Here is a 26552-nt window from a genome sequence, read left to right on the forward strand (position 1 = left end):
GACAGAGTGTGGGAGTTTGATTGAAGCTGTTTTCAGGATCTTTGAGCCCCATTCACTTACTTCAAAGATGGGGCAGTCAAAATCCAGAGAAGCTAAATCATCTGTGTAAGGTCACACATCAATTCAAGAGCTATTTCTGTCATCAAATTTGGAATAGAATTTAAAAGCCTACATTATCCATAGTTTCTCCATGCCACTCACTCATTCCACAGATATTTATGGACTACACTCTCTGTGCCATGCCTCGGAATAAACAAACATGAATAACACAGTCTGTCCCTTTGGCAAGTTCCTAGTCCAGGGCAGGAGACATGGAATGAGAGAGACATAGCACAGCAGGAGGATGGCTGTAACACACGGATGTACAAAATGCCATGGGAGTACAGGAAAGAGAGCCCCCACTCTGCCTCTGGGGGAGTCAGGGAAGACATCCCAGGGGAAGTGACTTTTGAGCTTTGTCTGGAAGGATGAGAAGGTGGGAACAGCATGTGCAAAAGCATGGAGGTCACACAAAGAATGGCACATTTGGGGAATGGTAGCAAGATCATGGGCAACTACATGGGAGGGTTTTTCGGGCCAACAGAGAGCTGGCACTGCTGAAGAAGTTGGTTGAGACCTGGCTAGGAAGGACCTTAAGTGATGAACTGAGGTTTGTGGCTTCCGTGTGCTACCGGCAGGGACTACGTGGTCCCTCAAGATTCTCACACAGAGAACAGATACTGGAGTTCCCAATTTGGAACCTACAGGTCAAGGCTGTCCCTGGTGGCGCCTCCCTTGTATTATTTGAATAGATATTTTCCTCCTTGACTAGACTGTATTCTCCTTTGAAGAAGGGACCATGTCTTTATTTTTGTGGTCCTGTAGCTTTTCAATTCAAAGTGTGGTCCAGGGTCCAGTAGATCAGGCTCACCTGGGGGCTTGCTAGAAATGTAGACTCCTAGGCCCTCAGATTTGAACAAATTATCTTGGTGACATGTATACACATTAACGTTTGAGGAACACTAGCCTCAAAAACTGCTTTGTGCACAAAGCACATTAAATGTTTGTCGAATCAGATGTCATTGGAAAAAATCTGCTTTAGTTAACAATTGGATTTTTCCTTAGATAGGTGCTCCCCCAAATAGCCTAACGGATTGTATACCCAAAGAAAGTTGCAGGAAGCCTATATTTGTTCTACTCTCCAATCCCACAAAGTTTAAAGAGGTTCATGCACTGAGGGACGCTTTATTGGGATGATAGGGAGAAGTCAACTGTGGGTGATGAGCTCAGGCTAAATCAAGCTTAAAGGAAGCAAAGTTTGAGGAGAAGGTACCTTTAGGGAGAGGGTGGCCTCATGTTCCTTTGTCCCTGTCCCCAGAATGAGTACTTGCACATGAGTGGCCTGCGGGGATTTGTGGAAGAGAAGATACAGCTGCTGGAGAAGGCCATCGACCAGTGCTTTGCCCCCATAGTGCAGCCCCTGCAAGAAGGGGTCAGAAATGCCAGGACTTCCTATCGACGGATCCTTGGGGCGTGCCTGGTGGTGAGTGGCCCTTTCCAGGGAAAACCTGTGATGTTGGGTGAGGTCTGCCTGATCCCCAAGGTCAGGATTTGAGAGTCACTTGTGAGAAACTGATAGTCAGGTCTCTAGGAGTGAATGGTATTGAGGAGTAGAGAGAAGGACAATATGACATAACCTCACACAAAGGCCACATTTAGGAAGTAGAATAAAGAGGATCCAGGAGAGTGAGCTAAGAAAGATTAGTCTGAGAGATAATAGAAGGAAATAGTGTAATGCTTTTCTTATTTTTGGTACTTACTTTTAGTGAAATGCTTAATTTCTTTTTTCCAATAACAAAACCAAGGCAAAGAAGTTTGTTAAGGAGATTTTCAGATACTCCTGAGGGGTTAAAGAAAATTGGGCTAAGAAAAAGGCAATTGGATTTGGCCATTGAGAGTATTCATTGGTGACTGTAATAGGCAGCCTCCAAGATGGCCCCAGGGAGCCTTAGCTCCTGGTATTCATGCCTTGTGGAATCTTCTCTCTCACTGAATCAGGGCTGGCCTCTGGTCAGTAGAGTACTGTAGAAGGGACAGTGTGACTTCTGAGGCTAGGTCACCAAAGGCCACTGAGGCTTCCACGTTGGTCTCTTGGATCACTCCCTCATTAGGAAGCCAGCCTCCATGTACTAAAGTCAAGCATCAGTGTGGAGAGGTCCACGTGACTAGGGGCCAAGATCCCCCACCAATAGCCAGCACCGCCTTGCCAGCCCTGTAGGAAGCCTCCTTGGAAACAGATCCTTCAGCCCCACTTAGGTGACCGTCATCGCATCTGAAACCTGTCAGAACCTTATGGAGAAGCTCTGAGCCAGAACTGGCCAGCAGATGGGAAAGACCAGCAAATTCATGCAGTCTTTTGACCCTCACTTGGCTAAATAAGAATGGGCCTTGGGCCTGGAACACCTTGTGTGGGAATGTCTTCCCCAGTTTCATGCTCAATGTGTACTCCTTTGTTCCACTTAGTGCTAGCAACCAAGGCCCTCAGGCAAGCTCCTAGTTTTCTGTATTTCAGATCTGTGGGAGTGGGCTTGGGTCCTTGTACTGCAGCACAAAGTGGGATGTATGTTGCTACATCTCCTGCATCAGCTGTGGGGTGAATTCACTGGTCATGAAGGACCCAGGCACTGCAAGGGGCTGAATCTTATGCATACTTTTTCTCCTCTTGCTCTAAGTCAAGGTGGTACCACTTGAGCCTGGTGTGCATGTTATCTGTTCTCAGTGACCTTGAAGCCTGCACTGGTCTCTTCTGTGGGTGGCATTTATCTGCCTTTTAACCTTGGCCACACAGCCTGGCCACCAAGTGAACTGTGAAACACCAACCAAGCCAACACCAATCCGAGTTCCTGACCGCAGAATCAGCGAGAGATAAGAAACACTTATAGTTATTTGAAGCCACTAAATTTGGAGTAATTTGTTTCATAGCAATAGGTAACTAAGTGACCCTGGAGAGAACTGTTTCCATAGGATGATAAAAGATCCCAGATCACAAAAAGTGAACGAGCAAATGAGCACTGAGAACATGAAGGCATGGGTGGGAGACCACTCCTTTGAGACGATTCGCTTGTAAGAGGAAGGAGCAGTATCAGCCATCTTCAGTCCTTCACCACGACTTCCCCCCATGAATTGGACTCTCTCTCATCAGCCCTTTCATGGCTTCTTTCTCTGCGATTGTACACATACCAGGGCATTCCTATTAGATCAGCAACTTGCTTTTGTGATCAGAAATTTGGGCAAACATGTGTATGCTAATGTCATATGTAACATAACGTAACCTAAATACCTAATAACAAGAGAATGGTAAAATGAATTATTACACATTCATATGATATATTGTTTGGTTATTAAAATAATGTTTTGAAAGTATTTACAATAAACTGAGGAAATGCTCATATTATAACATTAAGTGAAAGGGAAGAATATTAAGATAGTTCTTAAATAATTCTATCATGCCACCCAGCCATTCACTTGAAAGAGATTTCTTTAAAACACATATCATTGAATAATGCTCCCAAAGCCCTGTACTGAAATTTCAGTCAATACAAATGTATTTTTTTTCCTCTTTACTAAGAATCACCATCTGGCTAAAATTTATCAATGTCTCTTACAGCTCTAGCTTCCTCATCTTTTTGTTTCCCTCTGACTGTGAATTTATTTCTCTGAGACAAATAGTACAAAGATCTACAAATCAAATTGCCTTTCATTAAATATTTAAGCAAAAGTATATAAAAAAAATTGGACTACGCTTGCAAAAATGTGAAACAGATACTCCCAGTCGGGTCGTCGCACATTTTCATTTAATAATTGCTCATTTAACAAATATTTTTCAAGTACGACTTGTGCCCTTGCCAGATGGCAAGGCCATCAAGATGGATAAGATGCTGTGGCTGATCTCAACAAGCTGATGGTCTAGTAGAGGAGCCTAATGAGACAAGCACAAAACTGTACAAGAGGAGGTGTGAGCCACGTGAGCACAGGGCATGTTGAAAGTCCAGAGCAGGGGCACCCCACCGACTAGAGGCATGACGGCTGCTCTCTTTGTCTAGCTTAATAGTATGTTGAAAGAGCATGGTGTCGCTACTCTTCCCTGTGATTCTTGGTACTAGCCTCTGGCTAACGGCAATGCAATTCCGAGCCTGTGACATTCTCGTGAATACCCCCGACCTTTACTAACTTACTGTTTCACTATCTAGAGGAGTAGAGGGAACCAGGGTTTTCACCAGACGCTGAAAGCTGTTTGCCTGAAAAACGGCATCTACGCCTCCAGGACTCTGGCAAGAATAGATCTGAACGCAGCCATCACTCAGCCCATCTATGACCAGATTGATCCCGTCTTTGGAGGCATTTTTAGGTAAAGGCTCTTTTCATCTCGCTCCTTCTTTGTGAACAAACATCTGAAGAATGTTGGGCCAGAGTTTCATCTTGAAGAATTTGTGCTTTGGATCTGGACGTGTAAAGAGTAGCTTGCAACTTGAGGAGGAAAGCTTTCTCTTTGGCAAAACACAAAAGCCTTCTTGGTTGGGTTTACTTGAAAATTTCCCATGGTGACCTGGAGTGCAGTGGAGATGTTGCTTTCAGACTAATATTATGATTCCCATTATTTTTCAAATATCTCATACGTGCAGTAGAGGATACATTTTCTTATGGCTCTGAGCCCAGGACAGGGTATTTTGGTTGGAGAGTGTGGAATTAAGCAAACACATGACCTTCATAAATTTCCCTGAATGCCAAAAGGAAAAGTGGCTCACCCAGGACTCTGTGTTTGTTTTCGACACACAGCATGCTCACAAACATGGCCTGGGTGGGGCCGTAGGTACCTTCAGGCGCCCTCCTTCCGTTCTCCCTTGACCTCCAATCTTTTCCTCCATCAACAGAAACAGAATCTCCTAACATCCCAGCCTATCCCCAGTCTTGCTCCTTCTCTGGCATTTTACCTGGTTTACTACCTGCTGCTGCTCGAACCATTCCACCTGGGTTTGATTCTTACTGCGTGCCCTCCTCCCCCGCCCCCATCTTCCTTTAAACTCTTTTGGGATCAGGCCCTTCCACCTACGCCCACCCCACCCCACCCATTGTTTACAAGTCTGTAGGGTAAACTCCAAATTCCTTAGAATGGCATTCAAGATATTCCACTGGCCTCCAAACTGGCCTATCTGATCTCTCCCCAGGCTGTGGCCCAGTGTCATCTCTCTGCTTTAGCCAGCCTGGAGGGGAACAAAGAGCAGCTGAGATGTCCCGGGAACTGTGCTAAGTATTCTGTGTGCATTGTCTCATCCCGTCCTTCCAATAACCCTCTGAAGTGCTCTGTTTTTTTTATAAGAGAACCAACTGAGATTCAGGGGAGTTATACAGCTTTCCCCGCTCGTAATTAAAGAGCTAGCATTTCAAGCCTATGCCCTCTCCTCTATAACCTGCTGCGTCTTACTCCTGGAACCTGCTGAAACTTTGTTCACTATGTTGTCCCAACGGAGAACAACTCCTTCTTCTTTTCACTTTCCTAAATCTTCCCTATCTCTTAAGGTGTAGTTCGAGTTTCATCCTTTCAAGTGGAAACATCTTGGCCGTGGAAAGACTGAGTTTCTAGATGAAACAGATCAGTATCCAAAGCCTGGCTCTGCCACTTACTAGCTGTGTGGTCTTGAACACATCAGCAATCTTCTCTAAACCTCAGTTTTCTTATCTGTAAAATGGGCATCACTGCACTGATTTTATAGATTTTTATGTCAAGGGCCAGCACAACACAGTGCCTGGCTCATGATAGGAATGTGATAACTGTTAGATCTCACCCCCCATTCTCTTTAAAATTAATAAAATGATACCAGCTGGTTTCCTCTTTGTTTCAGTCTCACAATAGCTACTATCATCTCTTAACATTTTACATTGCTTTCTTCTGTAGGGCTGGAACACCCACCAATTCCGCTTTGATGCCTCACATAGATGCTTTTAAGCACTCTCTGCAGGAGAAAATGATGGAAATTGGAATAAGGAATGGATGGAAACATGATAGCTACAAAAAAAGTTTCCTGATCCAAGAGGTAAGGTCCTTCTATGGTGAAGAGGGTAGTGAGGTTTGGTAGTGGTTTTCTTCCCAACATGATTTTGGACACTGCCTGTCTCTCCCTGCTTGTTTCCTTGCAGTGTCCAGGGTCTGGGCGTATCTAATAGCAGGTGCTGTGAAATACACAACATAGTGGGACGGGGAGAGAGAGAGGTGGCCCTGAGACCACTATCAAGGTGTAAGACACTCGGGCCAGCTTTGTTCCACTGTTCTACTGCAAACGATAGTAAATGCTGAGATTGTAAAGTAGACTCAGTTCTCAGGAAGAACCTTCAAAGAATCCTCAGATGTACAACAAGTTGAATCCACTTATAACATTTTCACTAACCTATTGATCATTTTTACCAATGTTATGAAGTATTATCCAAAGCAGTGAAGCTTTTTAAAAAAATGCTGTGTCTTTTGCAGATCATTTTTCAGTTTTGAGTATTCGAGACTCTTGTCTGTGACCCATTTCCATCTAGGCTGTCTTGGTCCATTTGGGCTGCTATCACAAAATGCCATAAACTGGGTAGCTTATACACAACCGAAATTTATTTCTCATGGTTCTGGAGGCTTGTAAGTACAAGATCAAGGTACAGGCAGATTTGGTGTCTGGTCGGCCCAGTTCCTGGTTCATAGACAGCTGGCTTTTTACTGTAACCTCGCCTGGCAGAAGGACAAAGGAGCCCTCTAGGGCCTCTTCTATGAGGGGAATAAGCCCCCTCCTCATAACCTTATCACCCCCAAAGACCTCACCTCCTTTCAACATATGAAGTTTGGGAGGATGGACACACGAATATTCAGTCCAGAGCACAGGCCCAGCCCAAATCACATGGCAACACTACAGAAATAGCCTGTGCCTCCCCTTGCCCTTCCCCAAAGAGGGCCTATTCCTGCACCTTGCATGTGCCTCAGTTCAACTCAGCAAATCCTTAACGAGTTGTTTGTAGGTGCCAGGCTCTGTGGGAAGCACTTTGGGATATAAGGTCCTGCCTCTGAGAAGCTCACAACCTAGTTGTGGAATCATGTGAACAGCCAACCATAACCTAAGGCAGAGGGAAATCATGGCCACACGCGGGAACACCTGACCTGCTTCTGTTGAAGAAGTTGACGCAAATGGCCTCTTTTAAATGTGGATTCTCAGATAAGCGCCATCCTGGGAGGCCTGGAGGAACACATCCTCAGAAAGAAGAGGAAAATCTATGAGTCTCTCACTACCTCCGTTCAGAACGACCTGAAGCCCTGTTATGAAGGTGGGGGCTCTGGGAAAAACGTTTCTGCTTTCTCTGGGGTCTTCCTATCCGCTCCTTTAGGACCCTTTTCTGCTGCTCCCCCACCAAGTATTTGTCTTCCTGCATCCTAAGTCCCTGTAACACTCCTGGTTTACACATCAAAACCAAATAATTGCAAGGGTGTAGAGAGAGGTAATTCATGAACCCATTTTATCTGTGTGTTTCCAGTTCCTTCTGGCCACCCTTTATCTAGACATCTTGCTTCTCCTCCCTAAGCTCCATTTCAGCTAATTACTAATTAAACTATAAAATCCATCATCCAGTTCTCATTCTTATTTTTTATAAGTATTGGTAAATTCACTTTCCAGCTCCTTCTCATTTTGGAGTCTTGTTTTTTTTTTTTTTTGGAGAGCAGGGGTGGAATTTTATAAGCTTCTGCTTACTTCACTCAGGTTTCCTGGATCACAGTTATCTAAATATTGGGTGTTAGGTTTTTGGTATCATATTATTATTAAATTATTTCCACTGGGTGGAAAATGGTGCTATGTATATGAACATATGGAAGTGTGTGTATATGCATATAGTTTTCGTTTGTCTGCTTCTCTTTCTTTCTGATGCTAAAGATTTCTAAGCAAGTCCTTGGGGTGTGACTGTGGCTCCCATTTTTTCCAGAGGCCGCTCAGATCACTGGCAAAAAAGCATGCGAGAGGATGAAAGACATCATCAGAAGAGGGGTGGACCGGCAGGTGGCTGAGGGCATGTTTGAAAGGGCTCAAGAAAGGATGCAGCACCAGTTTCAGCAGCTGAAGGTATGCCTCATCCGTAGTCTGAATTCCAGCCCGAGAGACAGGCTCCTGGGGGAAGAGAGGAAGTGGGCACAGAAGACGGAAGAAGTAGTAGCAGTTTGGGCCCAATGGGCCCAAATAGAGCCAGCTGCCTTCCAACCAATGGCCACAGTGCCGGGAGAGGAGGCCAGCTGGCGTTGGCATTCTTCCTTCACTGCCACTGCATGCTAGGGTCAGTCTCCTCTCTGGCGCTGTGACTTCAGAATGCAGCCCCTCAGCCCTCTCCTGCACTTTTCCTCTTTCATAAGTCATCAGTAGACAACTGTAATAGCTAGATGACATCCTAAGATCTTTACACACATTAGCTCATTTCATCTCCAGTGAATCTGTCAGGTAAATGCACTCGGTCCTCTGTATCCACAGGTTTCACATTGTCAAATTCAATCATCCACAGATTGAAAATATTGGGGAGTGTGGGGGAAGTTCCAAAAAGCAAAACTTGAATTTGCCACACACTGAGCGCTAGACTGAGTCCACACGAAGAAAGGAAGAAAGTAATGTGTAGGCATAGCTTGCTGTATGCAAATACAGGTTATATGCGAAAAACAGTATCATCTTATATAAGGGGCTTGAGCATCTTCGGATTTGGGTATCAGTGAGGGGTCCTGGAACAGATGCCCCTTGGATACGGAGGGGTGACTGTACGATTCTTGTTCTCATTTTATGGGTAAGGAAACTGAGGCAGAGAACAGTGTAATAAAAGGCCATACAGCTCGTAAGTTACAGAGCGAGGATCTGACACTCCAGGGTCTTCAACAAAAACATAATCTCAAGATGGATTTTTTATGAGGGAAATGTCTTATTTACATAAAATATCAATAAATAAATGCCAATAAACTATTATGGCTCCGACATTTATAGTTCCTAGCACATATTTAGGTTTGATTCTGTCTATCTCAGAAGATAGTTCCTAACAGTTTCCTTGAACCTAAGTGTTTCTGGCAAGTATACTTGGGCCATCTTGTCTCAGCCCTGGGTCTCTTAGCCGGCCACCCCACCCCCAGGTAACATAAATTGTTTTAGTCTAGGACATGTTGGTCCCTCCCTGGCCATGTGAGTTTCCCAATTCTTCTGCCTCAGTCCAGGTTTAACGGACCCTCTCCCAGCCTCCCAAGGAACCTGGCTAGTGGCTATTTTGGTCCACAGCTGAACCAACCTACTTCCTGAAATGTCTCCTGCCTACTTTAGCTCAACGCCCCCCCGCCAACCTCCAACCACCACCACTCTGCACCCTCATTGCAGTTTTGGAAAATGCCTTTCTCTACAATACAGAAAAAGCATGTAATTGCTCTTAGAATAGGCTAAGAGGTATCTCGTATACCAGTAGCAGTTTTCTTTCTGTCATTTAACATATTATCACAGTCTGTAAATCTATGCAGAAAACTGGCCAACCTCTATGGCACCCAGTCCCCATTGGATATATAGAAATTGGCCTTCAGGTGACCAAGGAAAAATTCCACTAAAAACAAACAAACAAACAAAAGCTTAGTACATTGACCATGTTCAAATGTATCTTCAATGACAGCAATGTAGGAAGTTGAAATGGGGCAAGACCACAGAGCGTTCCCATTCTCTGGTCTTATGGACAGCGTATCTAATGCTCAGAGGGCTTAAGTTACTAGCTCATGGCTCAGAGCAAGAGCTGAGACTGGAGCTTAGGGTACTTGGCCTGGTGTGTTGAAGGAAAAAAAAGCATAAGACTTGGAGTCAGGAGATCCAGGTTCAAAACGAGGCTCTGTCAGGCTAGAGGAAAGTGTTGGGTATTTTTCAAAGGGAAGGAAGAGATGGTTAGAAGAGGGAAAATGGTTTCAGGTGATAAAAGGACAGAGGAGTAAGAAGACATTTGTTAGGAGTTAGGGAGAAGAAACAGGTATGTCAAGTACGGTATGTTGCACAAAGCAGGTACTCAATCAACGTGTATCCAGGGACTAGATACGTGATGAGATGGTGGATGGTGGCCAGTGCTCTCCCTCTTTTTCCGTGTCTGTGGTTGCTGTACTCTCCTTATTCTTCCATGTGTCCTCACTAGCGCCTGACTCAGTCGGTCAGCACCAGAGGGACAATCCCCGATGAGACTTGATAGGCAGGGGAGGAGATGCTGTGACAGGTGGGACCCCACAGAAACTTTGCCCTGTTGACTCCTGAGCCATTCCATGTACTCTAAAATGGCCCACCTTGGACCTGACTTTGATTTTGGTAACCCCAGTCTTACACACTGATTCCCGGATTGGGTGGGGTCCCCTTCATAAGATTCCCTGTCTCGTGGGCTGTGCCATCCTAACAGAATGACCATCCTTTTTTGTGCAGAATGGAATCACAGAGAAGGTGAAGGGCAGTATCGCCACCATGCTGACCCTTGCTTCATCCCAGGGGGATGGTCTCTACAAGGAGCTTGCAGGTAAATATATAAAACCTTTGCATAAAGGGTGAGCTTGCAGACCGCCCTAGCTGAGGTCATTCTTTACTGGATTTAAAGAAGTTAGGAAGAATTTTTTGGGGAAGGAATGGAGATGATAACTATGATCGCCCCTCCCTTTGCTGAGTACCCGACCGAGACAAAGCATTGTACTCAGGCTCTGTGCACAACACCTCATCAAATTCTCACATTAGCCCTCAGGCGTAGATACTATTACTCCATTTTGCAGATGCAGAAACAGAGACTCAGATGAGATGATGGGCCCACGATCCACAGCTGGAAAGAGGCAAATACAAATCTATGATTCTGCCCTACTAGCTCCATAAACTTGTTCTTTTAAGTTGATACCTTCTCATGAAAAGCCTCACTATCTGGTGGTGGTGGTGGAGAAGGGTTTCTCTTCCTCCTCCAGGAGTCTGTGGATGCAACACCTGTGTGCTCTGTTGCAAGCAACCATCTCCCTTCCATGCCATGGGCTCTACGAGGCGGCATGTAAACCGGAGAGCATAAACTGGTGCAAAAAGCAATTGGACAATTTCTAGTAAATGAAAAATGCACCCATCCTTTGGCTCAGCGATCCTATTTCTAGGAATTCATCCTATGATATCCTTGTACATGAGCAGAATGGCATGTGGCCAGGGTTATTCAGGGAAGCATCGCTGATGATGTCAAATATTGGAACAATGCAAATATCTGTCACGAGAGCACTGGTGAAGTTAACAGGTGTACAACTAGTGGAGGATTGTGCAATTGTTAAAAGGAACATAGATAGTAGCAATATGAAACAATCTCCAGCATATATTGTAAAGTGGAAAAAAGCAAAAATGTGTGGAGTATGTTGCCATTTGTGAAAGAAAAAAGGAAATACATATGTATATGCATAAAAATCTCTGCGGGATACAAAAGAAACTGGTCACACTAGTTGCCTCTAAGGAGAGGAACTTGGAGGCTGAGGGACAGGAAAGGTGAGAGATTTACTTTGCACTCTGTATATGTTGTGCCTTTTAAATTTTAAACCATGTACATAGTTGCCTGCTGGGGAAAAAAAAAAAAGATCTGATGCCATTGAGTGTGTTGGGGTGAAAGCGAGCAGAGCTAAAAGCCACATCTGCTGCTTCGAAACGTCCATCCTGCACTTACCTATCTCTGGAAATCAACATTATCCCCACCTCTGGCTGCTTAGATGGACATCTAACCGCTTCTAATGGGAAGGAGATAGAACACTCTCAACCTGTAATTTTTTGGACCCTCTCATGACTTTCTGTCAAGGCCTTCACAGGAATCTCTTTGAAGATTATGGTCATCCAACTGTGTCTTCTTTAAAGAACTCATACTTGCCAAAAGGTCTTCCAACTCTTGCAGGAGAGAGGGTCCTTGGCTTTGCACAGGAAAGAATTCAAGTGTGAGCCAGGAAATAAAGCGAAAGTAGTTTATTGAATAAAATCTACTCCATAGGCAGAGCACAGGCTGCCCTTCGGCAGAGAGAGATCTGACTTTCTCTCCTTATGGCTGTGGTTTTTATTAGTTAAGCTTTTAATATGGGAATAGGGGGAAGAATAATCTTATTAGTTCTCAGAAGGGGTGGGTTTTTCCAGGAACTTGAGATACACCCCCTTTTTATCCTTATATGGTCCTCTCTGGAGGTGTCATGGAGCTGGCGGGTGTGTTATTTAGTGTGGAGATTATTACATGACATATAGTGTGGCTGGAGGTCACTTGGAGGTGACTCTCCTCGCCATCTTTGTGATGGCCAGTTCTGGCTGGTCTTGTCTCATCTTGATTTACTAGTCTTTTGTCTCCAACTAGCAGTGAATGGTTTTTCTTGGAGGCCCTGCCCCTGCCCTATCTCACAACTGTCCAGGTCTCGCACCCAGAAAATGTTCCCTGAGTCTGACGTAAACTGCTCCTGCCATAATTTAAGATCATTTCCTTTTCTTCACCATCAACAGCAAACATACACTATGTAGGGAGTGCTGTGTCTGGTGCCAAAGAGGTCTACAACAGTCCCCGCTTGGAGTAAGGCAAGATGTGTAAGGATGTAAATCACAGTCGTGGACAGTACGCATTCACTCCACAAGTGATTATCATCTCCTCCGAGGTACTAGGCAGTGTTCTATGTGTTGTGGATACAGCAGTGACCAACACAGACAAAAATCTCTGCACAGAGCTTACAGCCCAGAGAGCAGAAGGCAGGCAATAAGCAGAACAATACACAAAATAAGAAGCATGCCAAAGGGTGATACATGCTATGGAGAAAAATAAAGCAAGGAAAGGGGAGAGGGAGGGCTGAGAGTAGGAGACAGGGTATGGTGGGAAGGTCTCACTGGCAATGTGACAGTCTGCTGGAGAATGCCCTCTGGCTGGGGGAGGTGGAGGTGGGAGTGTGTGTGTGTGGGGGGGTGTAGGGCGGCAGCCATGTGTTCTACTCAGGCCTTCAACTGATTAGATGAGGAGTGCAATCTGCTTTACTCAAGGTCTACCGATTTAAATGTAAATCTCATCCAAAAATACAAAGAAACCTTCAGAATAATGTTTGACCACTTACCTGGTCACCATAGCCTAGACAAGTGAACAGGTGAAATTAACCATCACAGGGATATAATCTGATTACAGATCATAGGGTGAAAACCTGAGATGCCAGAACATAGCAAATTCACTTAGTATGGGGATTGCTGGAGAGGGAACAGGGGAAGGAGAGAGATTCCTGGAGACGCTTAGGGGAGATTTATTGTATAATATGCTGTGTATATCTCCTTCCACTGAGCTCTTGCAGAACCCGAATAAAGACTCTACAATGGCCCAAACCTTTTTTTATAGGTAGGTTTGTGTTCTTTTGAGGGTGACCTCTTTGCCGAGATAAGCCTTAAGGGAAAAGCAAGAATGCTGGATTTGATCAGGTGATTTATAAAACAAATCCATTGGACGATCTCATCTCTAAGCCCCATTCCATATCTCACATTCTGGGACAAGTGACCCAGGTCATAACATGATTCTCAGGGGAGTTGTTTTTCTGGGAACATTTCTGAAAAGGATGCTAACTCCTGGTGCATGCTTTCTGCTCCTCCGTAGACGTCAAAAGTGAATACAAGGAGATGGAAAAGCTACACAGAAGCCTGAGGGAGGTTGCTGAGAATGCAGTGCTACGGCAGGGCATGCAAGATTTCCTCCTGAGAATGTCCCCCAGCAAAGCTGGGCCCCCCAGAACATAAATGTATTTTTTGGAGCTTAGCATCAAGTGGGTGAGAAACAAGCTTGGAGCCAAATAACCAGAATTACTTCTGTCTTGAAAAATCGAATAAAGAACATCTCCCAACTGTCTCAGCTTTATACACAGTATAAACCTCAATAGATTGTTACTTCTGACATAAGCAGATCACTGAGCAACATCAATTCACTTTTTTATTCTATCGCCAAAAAGAGTCATCTTGAATCCCAAGTGCAGTTCTAAAGCTTTAGGGACAAGAAACTTGTACTTCACCAAGGAAAGATATCTAAACCTAAATATTATTGGAAAAACAATTGCAAAAGAAAGCTTTAGAGACCCAATTCTATTTCCCACCCTAATACTGATGAGACGTTCGGGTAAGGAGGTGGCCTTGTGCTGTGCAAACAGCATGGGTTTAAGAGCCAGCTGAACAAGAGACCTGGCTTTATCACTTCTCAGGAGTGCTAATTCAGACTGGTACTTCTGAAACATTTTGATCTCGAGACCTTATACTCTTAAAAATTATTAAGGACCCCAAAGAGATTTTGTTATGTGGGTTATACCTATTGATATTTACTGTATTCGAAATGAAAACTGAGGAAAATGGTAAATAATTATTTATTAGTTCATTTAAAAGTCACAATAATTAACCCATTACATGTGAATATAAATAACATATTTTTATGAAAAAAAATTTTCAAAAAATTTTAGTGAGAAGAGTGATATTACTTCATACTTCTGCCAATCCTTTTATCCTCTGGCCTAATAGAAGACAGCTGGACTCTCTTATCTGTTTCTGCATTCAGTCTGTCGCAGTGTGTCTTTTTGGTTGATGTACATGAAAAAATACAGTCTTATGCAGACATAGTGTGGGAATAAAGAAGAATATTTTAATAGTCTTTCAGATTATTTCTGGATATTCTTCTTTGATATGACATTCTTGACAAGTGGTAATTTCTTAAAGACTAGTTGCAGTGTGGAATCTGAAACCATATTGGTGAACTTTTAAGATATTGTTACATTAAAATACATTTCTATCTCATATTTTCAATGTATCTTTTACCAATGCATGATTTTGTGGCATCAGGCCTTGGTCATTTTGAAAATATTTGTTCACTGAAGTTAAGCAGATCTTCCAAAAGTCAATACATTTCATTATATAATAACAAAAATGTCAATTTGTTCATATTTCTACTAGCTTCATCAGGAAAGTCTTGAAGTATTGGGAAGCTGTCAAGTTCATGACAGAGGATTCAAGTTTTATAAAATTCAAATTTTTTCCTAAAAGCTCATTTTAGGAATGGCAAGAAATACTATCAGTTGTTCTCTTTGAAGTGATAGGCTCATTTGGTTCAAGAAAATGTCCACTATTTAATCATGTATGATTAACCATAGTTTGTCAATTGTTATTGCAAGTAAAAATGATGTTCTATAGAAAAAAAGTCAAGTTCAACTTGAAACTCAATAATACAAATGCTTTTCCTTAAAGTAGTAGAAGTCCTTTAAGTGTACTTCCGTTTTGGTCACATAAAATAATAAAATATCATCTGCTTAAGAGTCAATAATGAACAGAATTAATACCTTATACTGTCTCATTAAGAACATTCTTAAGTAAAACAGGCTTAGGAAAAAAAAAACACCTGCAAGTGCACAGTGAAAAATGTAATAGTTACTAGTATAGTTTGGTGCCACTGGCTTGGTTTACACTTGGTGCAAATGGTTTTATCCACCTGTATTTTTAAACCTTTAGTACATATGTCAACATGGTAAAAAAAAAAAAAAAAAGGCAAACAAAATCTTAATATTATTATAAAAATAGTTGGACCTAGCAGACCCCCAGTATTTCAAGGACCACATTTTGAGAACTGATGTTTAGACAAATTATTGAAACTCCCTAAGCTTCAAGTTATTTATTTTTAAATGGTGATAATAATAATACCTACCTTGACTCTACTAGGGTTGTCAGGAAGTACTTATCAAGTCCTTAATAGTACTTGATAAATGGTTATTATTTGGGGGCAGAATAGAAGTAACAAGCTTTCATGGCTTATTTGTTGGGAGAATGAAGTTATAAACCCAGCTCTGCTCAGCACTGATATGACCTTTGACAGCTCTTTGACATCTGGAAGATTTCATTGCTTCATATACCAAATGAGGGAGATGAACTAGATGATTCAAAGGCTTTTGCTGCTTTGAAATTTTAGGATTTTAAATCCTTCCCTTCTTATTTTGATGTTTTTTGCCTAAGATTTGAAAAAAGGATTTATCCATGTAGATGAGTCTCAGTGGTTCCTTTTCTTTTTAACCTTCTAAACACGTACAGTTGCATTGAAGTTTGCATAGTTTTACTCTTTAAATTTCAAGTGAGGTCTGTGGAGAACTTCCACTTCCAGCCACGAGAGAGTGACAAGGACCATATATACCCTCCGACCTTAAGCCACTAAAAAGCCAAACAAAACGTATGAAACAATAGTTTGCAGATATGGGGAAAATAGTCAGTGCAGAACAATAATCCCTGAAGGAAGGGAGACAAACAAGGTGAACCCTACAATTGTCCCATTTTGCTGCCTAGATAGAGTTTCCAGGCCACAGTACAGGGAGGGGGAACCCATAAAAAGCCTGAGTTAAGGAGACAGTGCAGAGTTTGGGGGAGTCCAAGGTGGTTAGAATTCACAAGGTGAAATACTGTGAAGAAGAGAGCTATGCAGAGAGAAAACTCCAGAGATATAAAGCAGGTCTAGTGCTAATTAGCACACACAACTACCAAGAAAGAATCAGTGGAAAGGAGCAGGCAGAAAAATCCCCAAATTTCACATCAAGCTCGGAGTAGCCAGAGTGGAAAGACCTTCACACACATGAGGCATCAAGTCGAGTTCTCAGAAGAATATTGCCTCAGGAGTGGGCCAATACTGACCTAGACTAACGGCTGTTGTGCATCCACCTAACAAAGTTTAAAAAACAAACTTCAGATGGATCAAACTGTCCCCAACTAACTTAACTGTATCCCAGAACAAAACACAAAAACACGTAAAGAAATAAAAAATTTCAGCACCCAGCATTGGAAAATGCACAATGTACGGCATCAAAATAAAAATTACCAGGCAAAGAAGTAGGGGGAAATGACCCAGACTGAGGAGAAAAATCAATAGAAGAAGACCCAGGAATGAAACAGGGTAATAGAATTAGTAGACAAAAATATTAAAATGGCTATTATAAATGTACTCCAAATGCTCAAGAAGATAGGCTAAAGCATAAACATAAAGATGAGAGAAATGGACAAAATAAGACCCAAATAGAACTTCGAGAAATTGAAAAATTCAATGTTTAGGTGATTAACAGATGCTGTAAAATAAGAGTTTTTCCTTTTTAAAGGGAAATATGTGAGCTTATGGATGCATTAGTTAATTAATTTGATGGGTGAAAATCCTTTAAAAATGTGTATGCATATCAAATCATCATGTACATTTTAAATAGCTTACAATTTAATTTGTCAATCATACTTCAATAAAGCTGAAAAAAAGGAGAAAAGATTAGTAAATCTGAAGACAGAGCAAGAGAATAGAGCCACAATGAAACAGAGAAGAAAAAACTGAAAAAAAAGAACAAAGTATCAGTGAACTATGGGACATTATAAAGCAGCTTAAAACACTTATTACTGGAATCACAGAAGTACAGGAGAGAGATGGAAATATAGAAAAAATATTTAAAGGCATAATGGTTGAGAATTTTTCAAACTTGATAAAAACTGTAAACCTAGAGATCCAAGATGCCCAAAGAATCCTAAGCAGAAGAAACAGGGAAAATCACACCAAAACATATCATAATCAAGTTGCTGACAACCAGTGATGAAGAGAAAAAAGTGAAATGATACTTTTTTGACATACAAAAGCTGACATAATTCATTTGACCAGAAGGCTAGTGCTACAAGTAAAGTTAAAGAAAATAAATAAATAAATAAATAAATAAATAAAAGTAAATGTTAAAGAAAGGCCTTCAATCAGAAGAATAATGGTACCAGATAGAAATTTGAAACTACATAAATAAATGAAGAGCACTGGAAATAGTGTGTGGGTAAATATAAAAGCCTTTTTCTTATTTATCTTTAATCTCTTTAGGACTTAAAATATTGTTTAAAACAAAAACAATAACAATTGCATCAAAAGGTTTATAACATGTAAGAGTGAAATGTATGAGGATAGTCCAAAGGCCAGGAGGGGAGAAATGGAAGTATATTGTGTAATATTTTTATACTATGCATAAAGTGATTAATATTACTTGAATGTAGAACATGATACTTTAAACATACATACTGTAAACCCTAGAGTAACCACCAGAAACATAAGAGATATGTCTAATAAGCCACTAAAGGAGATAAAGTGGAATATTAAAATTACTCAAATAATCCTAAACAGGCAGGAAAAGAAGAACAAAGAACAAATAACAGAAGGTAAAATAGAAAACAAATTGCCAAATGATACAGCTAAACCCAATCATATATATAATCACATTAAGTGCAAATGGTGAAACACGAATTAAAAGGCAGGGATTATCAGATTAGATTTTAAAAAGCAAGACCCAACTAACTATACGTTGTCTACAAGAAATCCACTTTATTTTTTAAATTTAATAACCACTGGTGTTTGCTGTGTAGTTACTATATAGCAGATATGTACAAGGCAAATACATACACACAAATTATACTTTGTTGCACTTTGCATGAATTATCTTCTTTAAGTCTTATTAAAACCTGAAACAGGATGCTATTTAAGGACGCAAACAATATAAAAACTATCATATCTTTTTTTTGCTTTAAAACTTTTTTTCAATTACGGTAGAGATACAGTATTACATTAGTTTCAGGTGTACAACATACTGATTAGACATTTGTATATCTTACGAAGTGATCACCCCAATAAGTCTAGTATCCATCTGACACCACAGTTATGACAATATTATTGAATATATTCCCAATGCTGTACTTTACATCCTGTGGCTGTTTTTATAACTGGTAATTTGTACTTCTTAATCCCTTCACCTTTTTCACCCATCTGCCCGAATCCCCTTCCATCTGGTAACCATCAATTTGTTATTTGTATCTATGAGTTTGTCAAGAAGCCCACTTAAATAAAAAGATGCAAGTCGGTTGAAAGTAAAAGAATGGAAAACATATACTTGTAAGTCCTAACATAAAGAAAGTTAGAGTGCCTATGTTATATCAGACAAGCTTCAGAGCAAGGAATATTTCCAGAGGTAAAGAGAGTCGTTGTATAGTGACAAAGTTAATTCATAACTAGGACATAACAAGTCTAGTTATGCACCTAACAACAAAGTTTCAAAATACACAAAACAAAAGCTGATAGAACTCAAAGGAGAAACAGCAAAATCCACAATTATAGTTGGAAATTTCAATACCCCCTCTCAATAACAGATAGAAAAAGTAGAGAAACTCAGAAAGAATATAGAAGATTTGAACAACCAACTTTAGGAACTGATATTTATAGAACACTCAACTCAACAGCATCAGAGTACAAATTCATTTCTAGTGTTCTTGGAACATTTACCATGACAGACCATATCCTGAGCCACAAAACAAGTCTTCATACATTCAAAAATATTGAAATCATACAGAGACTATTCTCTGACCACAATGAAATTAAATTAGAAATCAATAACAGAAAGAAATCTGGAAAATCTCCAAATATTTGTAAAGTAAACAGCACCCTTTCTAAATAACCCATAGGCCAAATGAGGGCTGTGGACTAACATCTTGTTGGGTTTATAGCGTTCTCCTCTAAATCTTAATTTTGCCCAAATGGAATTACCTCGTTGCTCTGAGGGTCCATGGTGTTAACTCCAGCCAAAGCTTAAAAAGTTAGTCAGAGCTGGTGCAGGCACAGGCTGTTTGCCTGAAGAACACAACCAAGAGCTGCGGGTGAGGAGCCCACCTACGCTGGCAGAGAGAACAAATGGGGAAGAAGCTGAGGGAGAGTCTTGATTCCTGGTAGGAGGCAGCAGGCCGACAGTAACATGAGTCCAGGAGAGCAGGTCAGATGCCAGAAAGAAAGGAAACGCTGAAACCCCAGGGTAGAATCAAGAGGAAAACAGGACATTCGGGAAACAGGAGCTGGGGTTCCAGAGGTTACTATCGGGAGCAAGAGACTTTTATGTGTTCTTTGGTCTAGCTCACAGGCTCCATCATGGGTTCTAAGTCAGTCACAGCAGATCCATCTTCCCAGGAAAAGGGGGACTGGCTAGAGTCAGGCAGGATGCCACTACCATCAGAGAGCAAGACTGGGGTTCAGGGCAGGCCTGGATTCTAGAGGAGACCGGAAGAGAAGGGGTGCTGCTCAGAAGACTGTGAGGTGGACAGGGAACATAATACGGTAGTTTTGAAACACACTTTAAATGCCTGCACGATATTCTAATATATAGATGTACCATCATTTATTTTACCATTATCCTGTTGTTGGACATTTTGATGGTGCTGGTTTTCTCCATTATAAATAACATCATAGAGAATATTCTTACAGAGACGTCTCGGTCCCTGTCTCTGATTTTTTTTCCCTTTAGGATAAAGTTTTAAGAATTCCATGATAGGATCTGAGTGTAGGAGCATTTTAAAGTCTCAAATTGTTTTCCAGAAACCCTGTCCACTCATTAGCAGGGATGAGAATTCCTGTAACATTGATTTTTTTTTTTACCCAATCTGGTTATTAGCCTTTTCTGCAATAGATTGATAGAATCAGATTTTTAACATTACCATCTTGTACTGCTTGGGTTGTTACTGATGCCGAAACATTTTTTGTGTTGATTTGAATTTCTTCTATTTGAATTGTCTTGTCACAATCTTTTCTTTGGGAATGCCCCGCCACTTTCGCTATGGCGTCTTTGTTTTTACTTCGAAAGAATTTCAGACTTACAGAAAAGTGTCAATCATAGCACAAAGAGCTCCTACGGACCCTGTATCAACTTGCTAAAACATTTTACTATATTTGCCTTATCATTTGGAACCAGTACTTTTTCGGAGCTATTTCAAAGTAGATTGCGTATGCCATGTCCCTTTCCCCCTTAATATTTTACTGTGTTGCGTAAAAGGAAGTATATCTCTCACATTACCCCAGTGCCACGCTCAAATTCAGCAAATTCAACACGGACACAATGACACTGCCATCTCATCCACAGCCTATATTCTAATTTCATCAATTGCCCAATTACAGCCTATAGAGCAACGCTTTTCAGCACAGCATGCAGCCCAGGATCATGCATTCCATCTAGTTGTCACATCTCTTTGATTCCTTTAACCTCAGGTGTTTTTGAGAAATACAGGCCAGCTGTTTAATAACATTGGGGTTTGTCTGATGTCTTTTTATGGTTAGGTTTAGAATATACATCTTTGGCCTAAAACAACCACCTACATGCTTCATTCTTTTTCATAGGAAAAGTTAGAATTTCCTGCTGACAGCTTGACAATGAGGAAGGAGACTGGGAACCAAAAATGGGTACAAGTCTGACCCGGGTGTGGGAGCTGGTCCCTCACTCTCTGTCCTCTAGGGTGATCCCCACTAGTCTCTGGGGTGTCTAGAGCAGGGAGGTTGAGAATCGGGAATCAGCCTCCTAGCGCCCCAGACCTGGAATGTCACCTGTCCATGGCTGCCAGTGACCAGGGGCAGCATTGCCAAAGACACTTTTAGACTCTGGTGGAGGAGAGGAGAGAAGGCAGTTGTCTCTTGGCTCCATTTCAGTCTGTGGGGATCAAACTCCCCTGCCTCTCCAGACTGACTGACTGACTGAGGCCCAGGACTATGTCTCAGTACAGCACGGGGAGGGCAAAAGGCATGGTCTCTGCCACTAAGGAGACGAACCTGCCAGGCTTAGACCTGCAGAGGGCCCATCGCTCCTGGCTTCCCTCTGTCTCCTCCTCACATCTATTCTCTATGGCCCTTCAGCCCCTTTGACCCTACTTTGGGAACTCTGCCCTTTTCCACCTTTCAGTGTAAAACTCCAGAACTCAGGCTTTGGCCAGAAAGTAATGGAGATGCTCCTCTGCCAGGTTTGTCAACTCTAAAATGAGGAGGAATGGGTCCTAATTCCACGACTCCAGGCTCTCCACCAGCAAGAATTGTGGCCTTGCAGTTTCTGTGAGCAAGCGCACTTCTCCAAAGGAAATATTATTTTTTTAGAACCTACCACCGTCTTGTTCCAATGAGGAGAGTGTACTCTTGGACTCTGTTTCTTGGAACGATTGTGCTAAAGCACCTCTCCACCATGCTGTTCCAGGCCGATGTCACTAAAGCCACCTCTTGAACTGAGACAGGCTCTGTTATACCCATCTCAGCGGGACGGTGCCAACCTCAAGTAGTTTCTTTCTCATCCCAGTTCTCTTCCTTGGGAGGTGACACATGTATCCTGCCACAATTACATTACAATAGTCATAAATGGTGACTCTGACTCATTAAAACTATTAAATTATAGTTGATCAGTGCTGCTTAAGAAAGCAGAGAAATGATAATTTTAGAATGCACACCATCCAAATTGTAAAAACAAAAACCTTGTGTGTGCTAAATGACAGAAGAGAATGTGTTGTGTGTGGAGCGCTTCATGATCTGACAATGCCTGATAAATGAGGTGTCATCCCAATACGACAACATCAGCATTTCCATGTCAAGGGGACAACTGAGATGAGACCCTGTCACTTTCTCTGAAAGCATCACACACACCGTGTGCAATCAGCGGTATCAACTGACCTTTGGTTCTCTTGTTTCTTTTACATTTCTCTCCATTTCAATTGAATTACCCAGAATAGTATGAATTCATGCCAGTTTATTTTCTTCAATCTAAGCAATTTCATAACTCAATTATCCCCCCTTCTCCCAACCACAATTTAATCTGATTATGGAGAAAAATTGATGATGAGCCATGAAATCTGGATAAGACTGTGTTCTAGATACCTTCTGTGATAAAAACCACTTTAAACCTTTTAAAATCTTGCTGCATAGTCTATATAAAAGTTCTTTTATTTATTTTTCCACCTGGAAGAAACATGTGGGATCTTGCTGCTGGAAAGGGGACAAGTTATATGACCATGACCTTTGTCTTTTGGCATCATGTAACGGAAAAGGCAGATTTTGCTTCGAGCTAGAAGACAAAAAAAAGGTTGTATAAAGGTGGCAGGAAGAAAGTTGTTGATTGCTGCCTGGGAGACAAGGTCCAAGGCAACTGATTCTCATACTCTTCCTCTCCCCACCCCGAAATCAAAACCTGTAGTAGAAAGAAGTTTTTAAAAACCTGGTAGGACTGTTGAATCTCTGGAACTACCTGAGTCTGAGAAATCATTCAGGCTGAGTTCAATGTTCCTACTTAAGCCCAGATTGGGCAAAGTCAGTAGTAGGAAGCAGTAACTGGTGACAACTCAGGGTTGTGTGTAGGCATGTGTGTCTTTACAACCTCCTGAGATTATTCAATGTTTACTATTTTGATAATGGATGTCTTCTCCAAGGCTGTCTACCTGAAAGGGTCAGCTTCTCCATATGACTAGATTCTGAAAATGCACACATCTCCCTCCCTCCCGGTCCTGCCCATATATCACCAATCCTTTTCCTTTCAGAGTGGGGAAAATTTGGGGTATGCTGAAAACAAGACCACAACAATAGGGGTCTCCATTATTTCTTCTTGGGTAGGGTAAAGCTCAGTGCTTAGCAGTGCTTAGAACTTCCATGTGCCTATGCAAGTGACCAGAAAGTTTGGTTTAAAGGCAGGTTGTGATTCAGCCGGTCTAGGGTTAGGGCTGGAGATGCTGCCTTTGCACTAGTCTCCCAGGGGTCTATGGACCACTTTTGGGGGAGAACAGGTCAAAGGTCAAGAGAAAGTCAAGAGCGCTGGCTACAGGTCTTGCCCCTTCTGCCTGGGATGCCTGCACAAGTTATTTCACTTTTGTTGGACCACAGCCTCCTCATCTTCAAAATGAGGGAATAGTGTGTTACTAAACTCCAAGGTCCCTTCCGGCTCTCATATTCTAACAGATTAACTTGAATTTTGCCAAAGGGGTAGGGCATTGTGTCCCAAATGACAATGGGACTGGATGAAGGAATAGGAAGGACATAGCAGGTAGCAGCACCGTACAACTCCAGGGGTGCAACTTCCATGGAATACAGTGTGAGGGGTACCCCCTGGAGTTGTACAATGGAGCAGCCTTGGGGGTACCAGGCACACCTTTCTATCTCTGTTTATTCCTTTAACTCTTGAGTTCCCACAAAAGTTCTTTTCCATGTAGAATATGTTGGCAATTTTAAGAGAAATGCTGTACACGTGAAGGATCAATATCCTTCCAACATCCCACGGATGGCAGGTCCCTTAATTCCCTAAGAAGCGCTTTTCTCTCTCCATCAGAAAGCTATCAGGCACAAGAGGCCCCGAAGCCTGGAAGGTGAAGCTTGGAAGTGACTGTACAGTGTTTGAACGTGGGCCAACCTGTGCTAGTAATACCGTGTTTCCCTGAAAATAAGACCTAGCCAGATCATCAGCTCTAATGCATCTTTTGGAGCAAAAATTAATATAAAACCCAATATAATATAACACAATACTTGGTATAATATAATATAATATAATATAATATAATATAATGTAATATAATATAATACTATAAGACGGGGTCTTATATTAATTTTTGCTCCAAAAGATGCATTAGAGCTGATGGTCCAGCTAGGTCTCATTTTTGGGGAAACATGGTATGAGACTGCACGCTTGAATGTGCCAAACCAAATGCTAGAATGTCAGCACCAAAGAAGCCCAGAAAGCCACCAGGGCTCAGAGAGGCCAAGGGTGAGGGCGTGGCATGTCAGCACCTGGATCCTTGGGATTCAATCCCTTGGCAAAGTGCCTGTGGTCTCTGGAGATACCACTGCCCAACCTGAAGCCCAATGGTGGAATGGGCTCAGTGTGTGCCCAAACTCAGTGGCTGAGACTGGAGAGAGGACCCGTCAAAGGAGAAACAGGAAAACAGATCTTGCTCCCTGGGAAAATAGCTCCTAAAGGAGGGATCCTTCATTCAAACCCAGTCAGAAAGCATAAGAGTTGGAAGGAACTGTAGAATCCATCTGGATGAATCTCTGGTCCAAGATGCACCTGTTGGGAATTCAGGCTCTGAGGAGGTTTGTGGAGGGAGATGAGGCTGGAGGTTCTTCCTCTTTCCATCTGCTGTGGCAGTGGACAGTGACCTGATGAATATGACCACATGGAGAGTCAGCTACGCTCACATGGACATGGCGCTTGCTGGCATGTTGGCTTCATCTGGTGACACAACCCGTGGGGACATAGCGACACGAGAGCAAAAGGGTTGTTAATATTCATGAACAGTTTTCCTGGCTCAACCACTGCCTTCAACTGAGATTTGGCCATCTGCCTTTAGTCTGGGTTCTCAGCTGTTTCCCTCTATTATTCAAGGGACTGGAAGAGTTTCCAGAGAAAGACAATGAAATTCACAAGCCTGTTTCTTACAAATGTAAAATCCTGGTAGGCGCAGTCCAGTCTGTGAGGGGCACAGTGACATGTGTGTGGTAGAATGCCAATGTGTGCTGGGGAAGTGGCCAAACCGACTCAATCCAGAGACTGGGAGAGATGATCCACAGCACTTCCCAGCCCTCTGTCCCTTTCAGCTCCTAGGACATTGGCAGCCTGTCTTAGACTTTCCAAACAGAAGGCTGAAGATGATCAAACAAGAAAACAAAAATCATAAAGACAACATTAGGGATTCCCCTAGTAAAACAGCCTATCCAAACCAGCCTACATTGAAACCCTCAGTTGATCCACCCATGTCTACAGAGCTTTCAAACAGCTTTTTTAGTCCTCCACTCTTAACTATGAAGAAACAACCAAGACTTTAGATAAAAGTCTCCACCATACAAGAGAAAGACCAAAACAAACAGAATATAAGCAACTCAAAGGAAATAGATAATTGCAGAGAGAAGAAAATATTTTTAAAAAAGATATTATCATATAATATCTTTAGGGAGATATGTGAAGATATTGCATCCATGAGACAAGAAAGTGTGCTATGGTGATCAAAGAATAAGATACTCCTGGAACTTAAAAAATATACTAGCAGAAAAAATTTTTTAATTAAAAAGTACATTTGAAAGATAAATTTGAGGAAATGTTCCCAAAAGTAGAACCAAAAAAATGAGAAAATGGAAGCTGGGAGAGAAAAGCTAGGAAAAATTAGAGAATTTGTCCAAAAAGTCCAACATCTGAACAAAAAGAGTTTGGGAAAAAGAAAAGAGGAGAAAAAAGGGAAGGAAATTATGAAGGGAATAATTCAAGAAAATTTCTCAGAAATGAAGAACCTGAGATTTCAGATTGAAAGGTCTCATTGAGTGCTTAGAACAATGGGTAAAACTGATACACGCCAACATTCATCTTTGTAAAACTTTAAAATACTGGGGATAGAGAAATTTTCAAGCACTTCTAAAGAGGAAAAGAAGGTCACATATAAAGGTCAGAAATAAGAATGGTTTTAGACTTCATGACATTGAATTTAGAGGACAACGGTAGAATGCCATCAAAATTTGGAGGGAAAAATATCTCAAACTTAGAATTTTATACCCAGGCAAATAAACTATCAGTCAAGGATGAGGGTAAAAGTAAAGATATTTTCAGACATGCAAGGTCTCCATAAATGTATTCCACCATAAATGTGCTCCATCAAAACAAGAAAATAAAGTAAGAAAGAGAAAGGCAGGATAGTAAGAAAGCAAGAAAGCAGAAGCTCCAACCCAAGACAGAA

General features: G+C 41.8%; 2 protein-coding genes across 8 annotated transcripts in view; one reads left to right on the forward strand and one right to left on the reverse strand.

The window, feature by feature from the left end:
- The window catches only part of NUGGC (nuclear GTPase, germinal center associated), a 44780-nt gene extending 30893 nt beyond the window's left edge, over positions 1 to 13887 (forward strand). For 6 of the 7 annotated variants that reach the window (XM_019733161.2, XM_019733162.2, XM_074338358.1 and 3 more), the window contains 7 exons: positions 1358 to 1522; positions 4230 to 4387; positions 5933 to 6071; positions 7221 to 7329; positions 7981 to 8117; positions 10461 to 10551; positions 13639 to 13887. In XM_019733161.2, coding sequence (XP_019588720.2) covers positions 1358 to 1522; positions 4230 to 4387; positions 5933 to 6071; positions 7221 to 7329; positions 7981 to 8117; positions 10461 to 10551; positions 13639 to 13778 — 939 coding nt within the window. In that variant the 3' untranslated portion in view covers positions 13779 to 13887. Of the gene's footprint in view, positions 1 to 1357; positions 1523 to 4229; positions 4388 to 5932; positions 6072 to 7220; positions 7330 to 7980; positions 8118 to 10460; positions 10552 to 10798; positions 12867 to 13638 lie in introns of those variants that run through there. The other variant, XM_074338359.1, reaches the window with a different exon arrangement.
- ELP3 (elongator acetyltransferase complex subunit 3) overlaps positions 1 to 26552 on the reverse strand; it is a 154891-nt gene that overhangs the window by 116932 nt on the left and 11407 nt on the right. The window lies entirely within an intron of this gene.

Source organism: Rhinolophus sinicus, linkage group LG07 (genome assembly GCF_036562045.2).
Source record: "Rhinolophus sinicus isolate RSC01 linkage group LG07, ASM3656204v1, whole genome shotgun sequence".
NCBI lineage: Eukaryota > Metazoa > Chordata > Mammalia > Chiroptera > Rhinolophidae > Rhinolophus > Rhinolophus sinicus.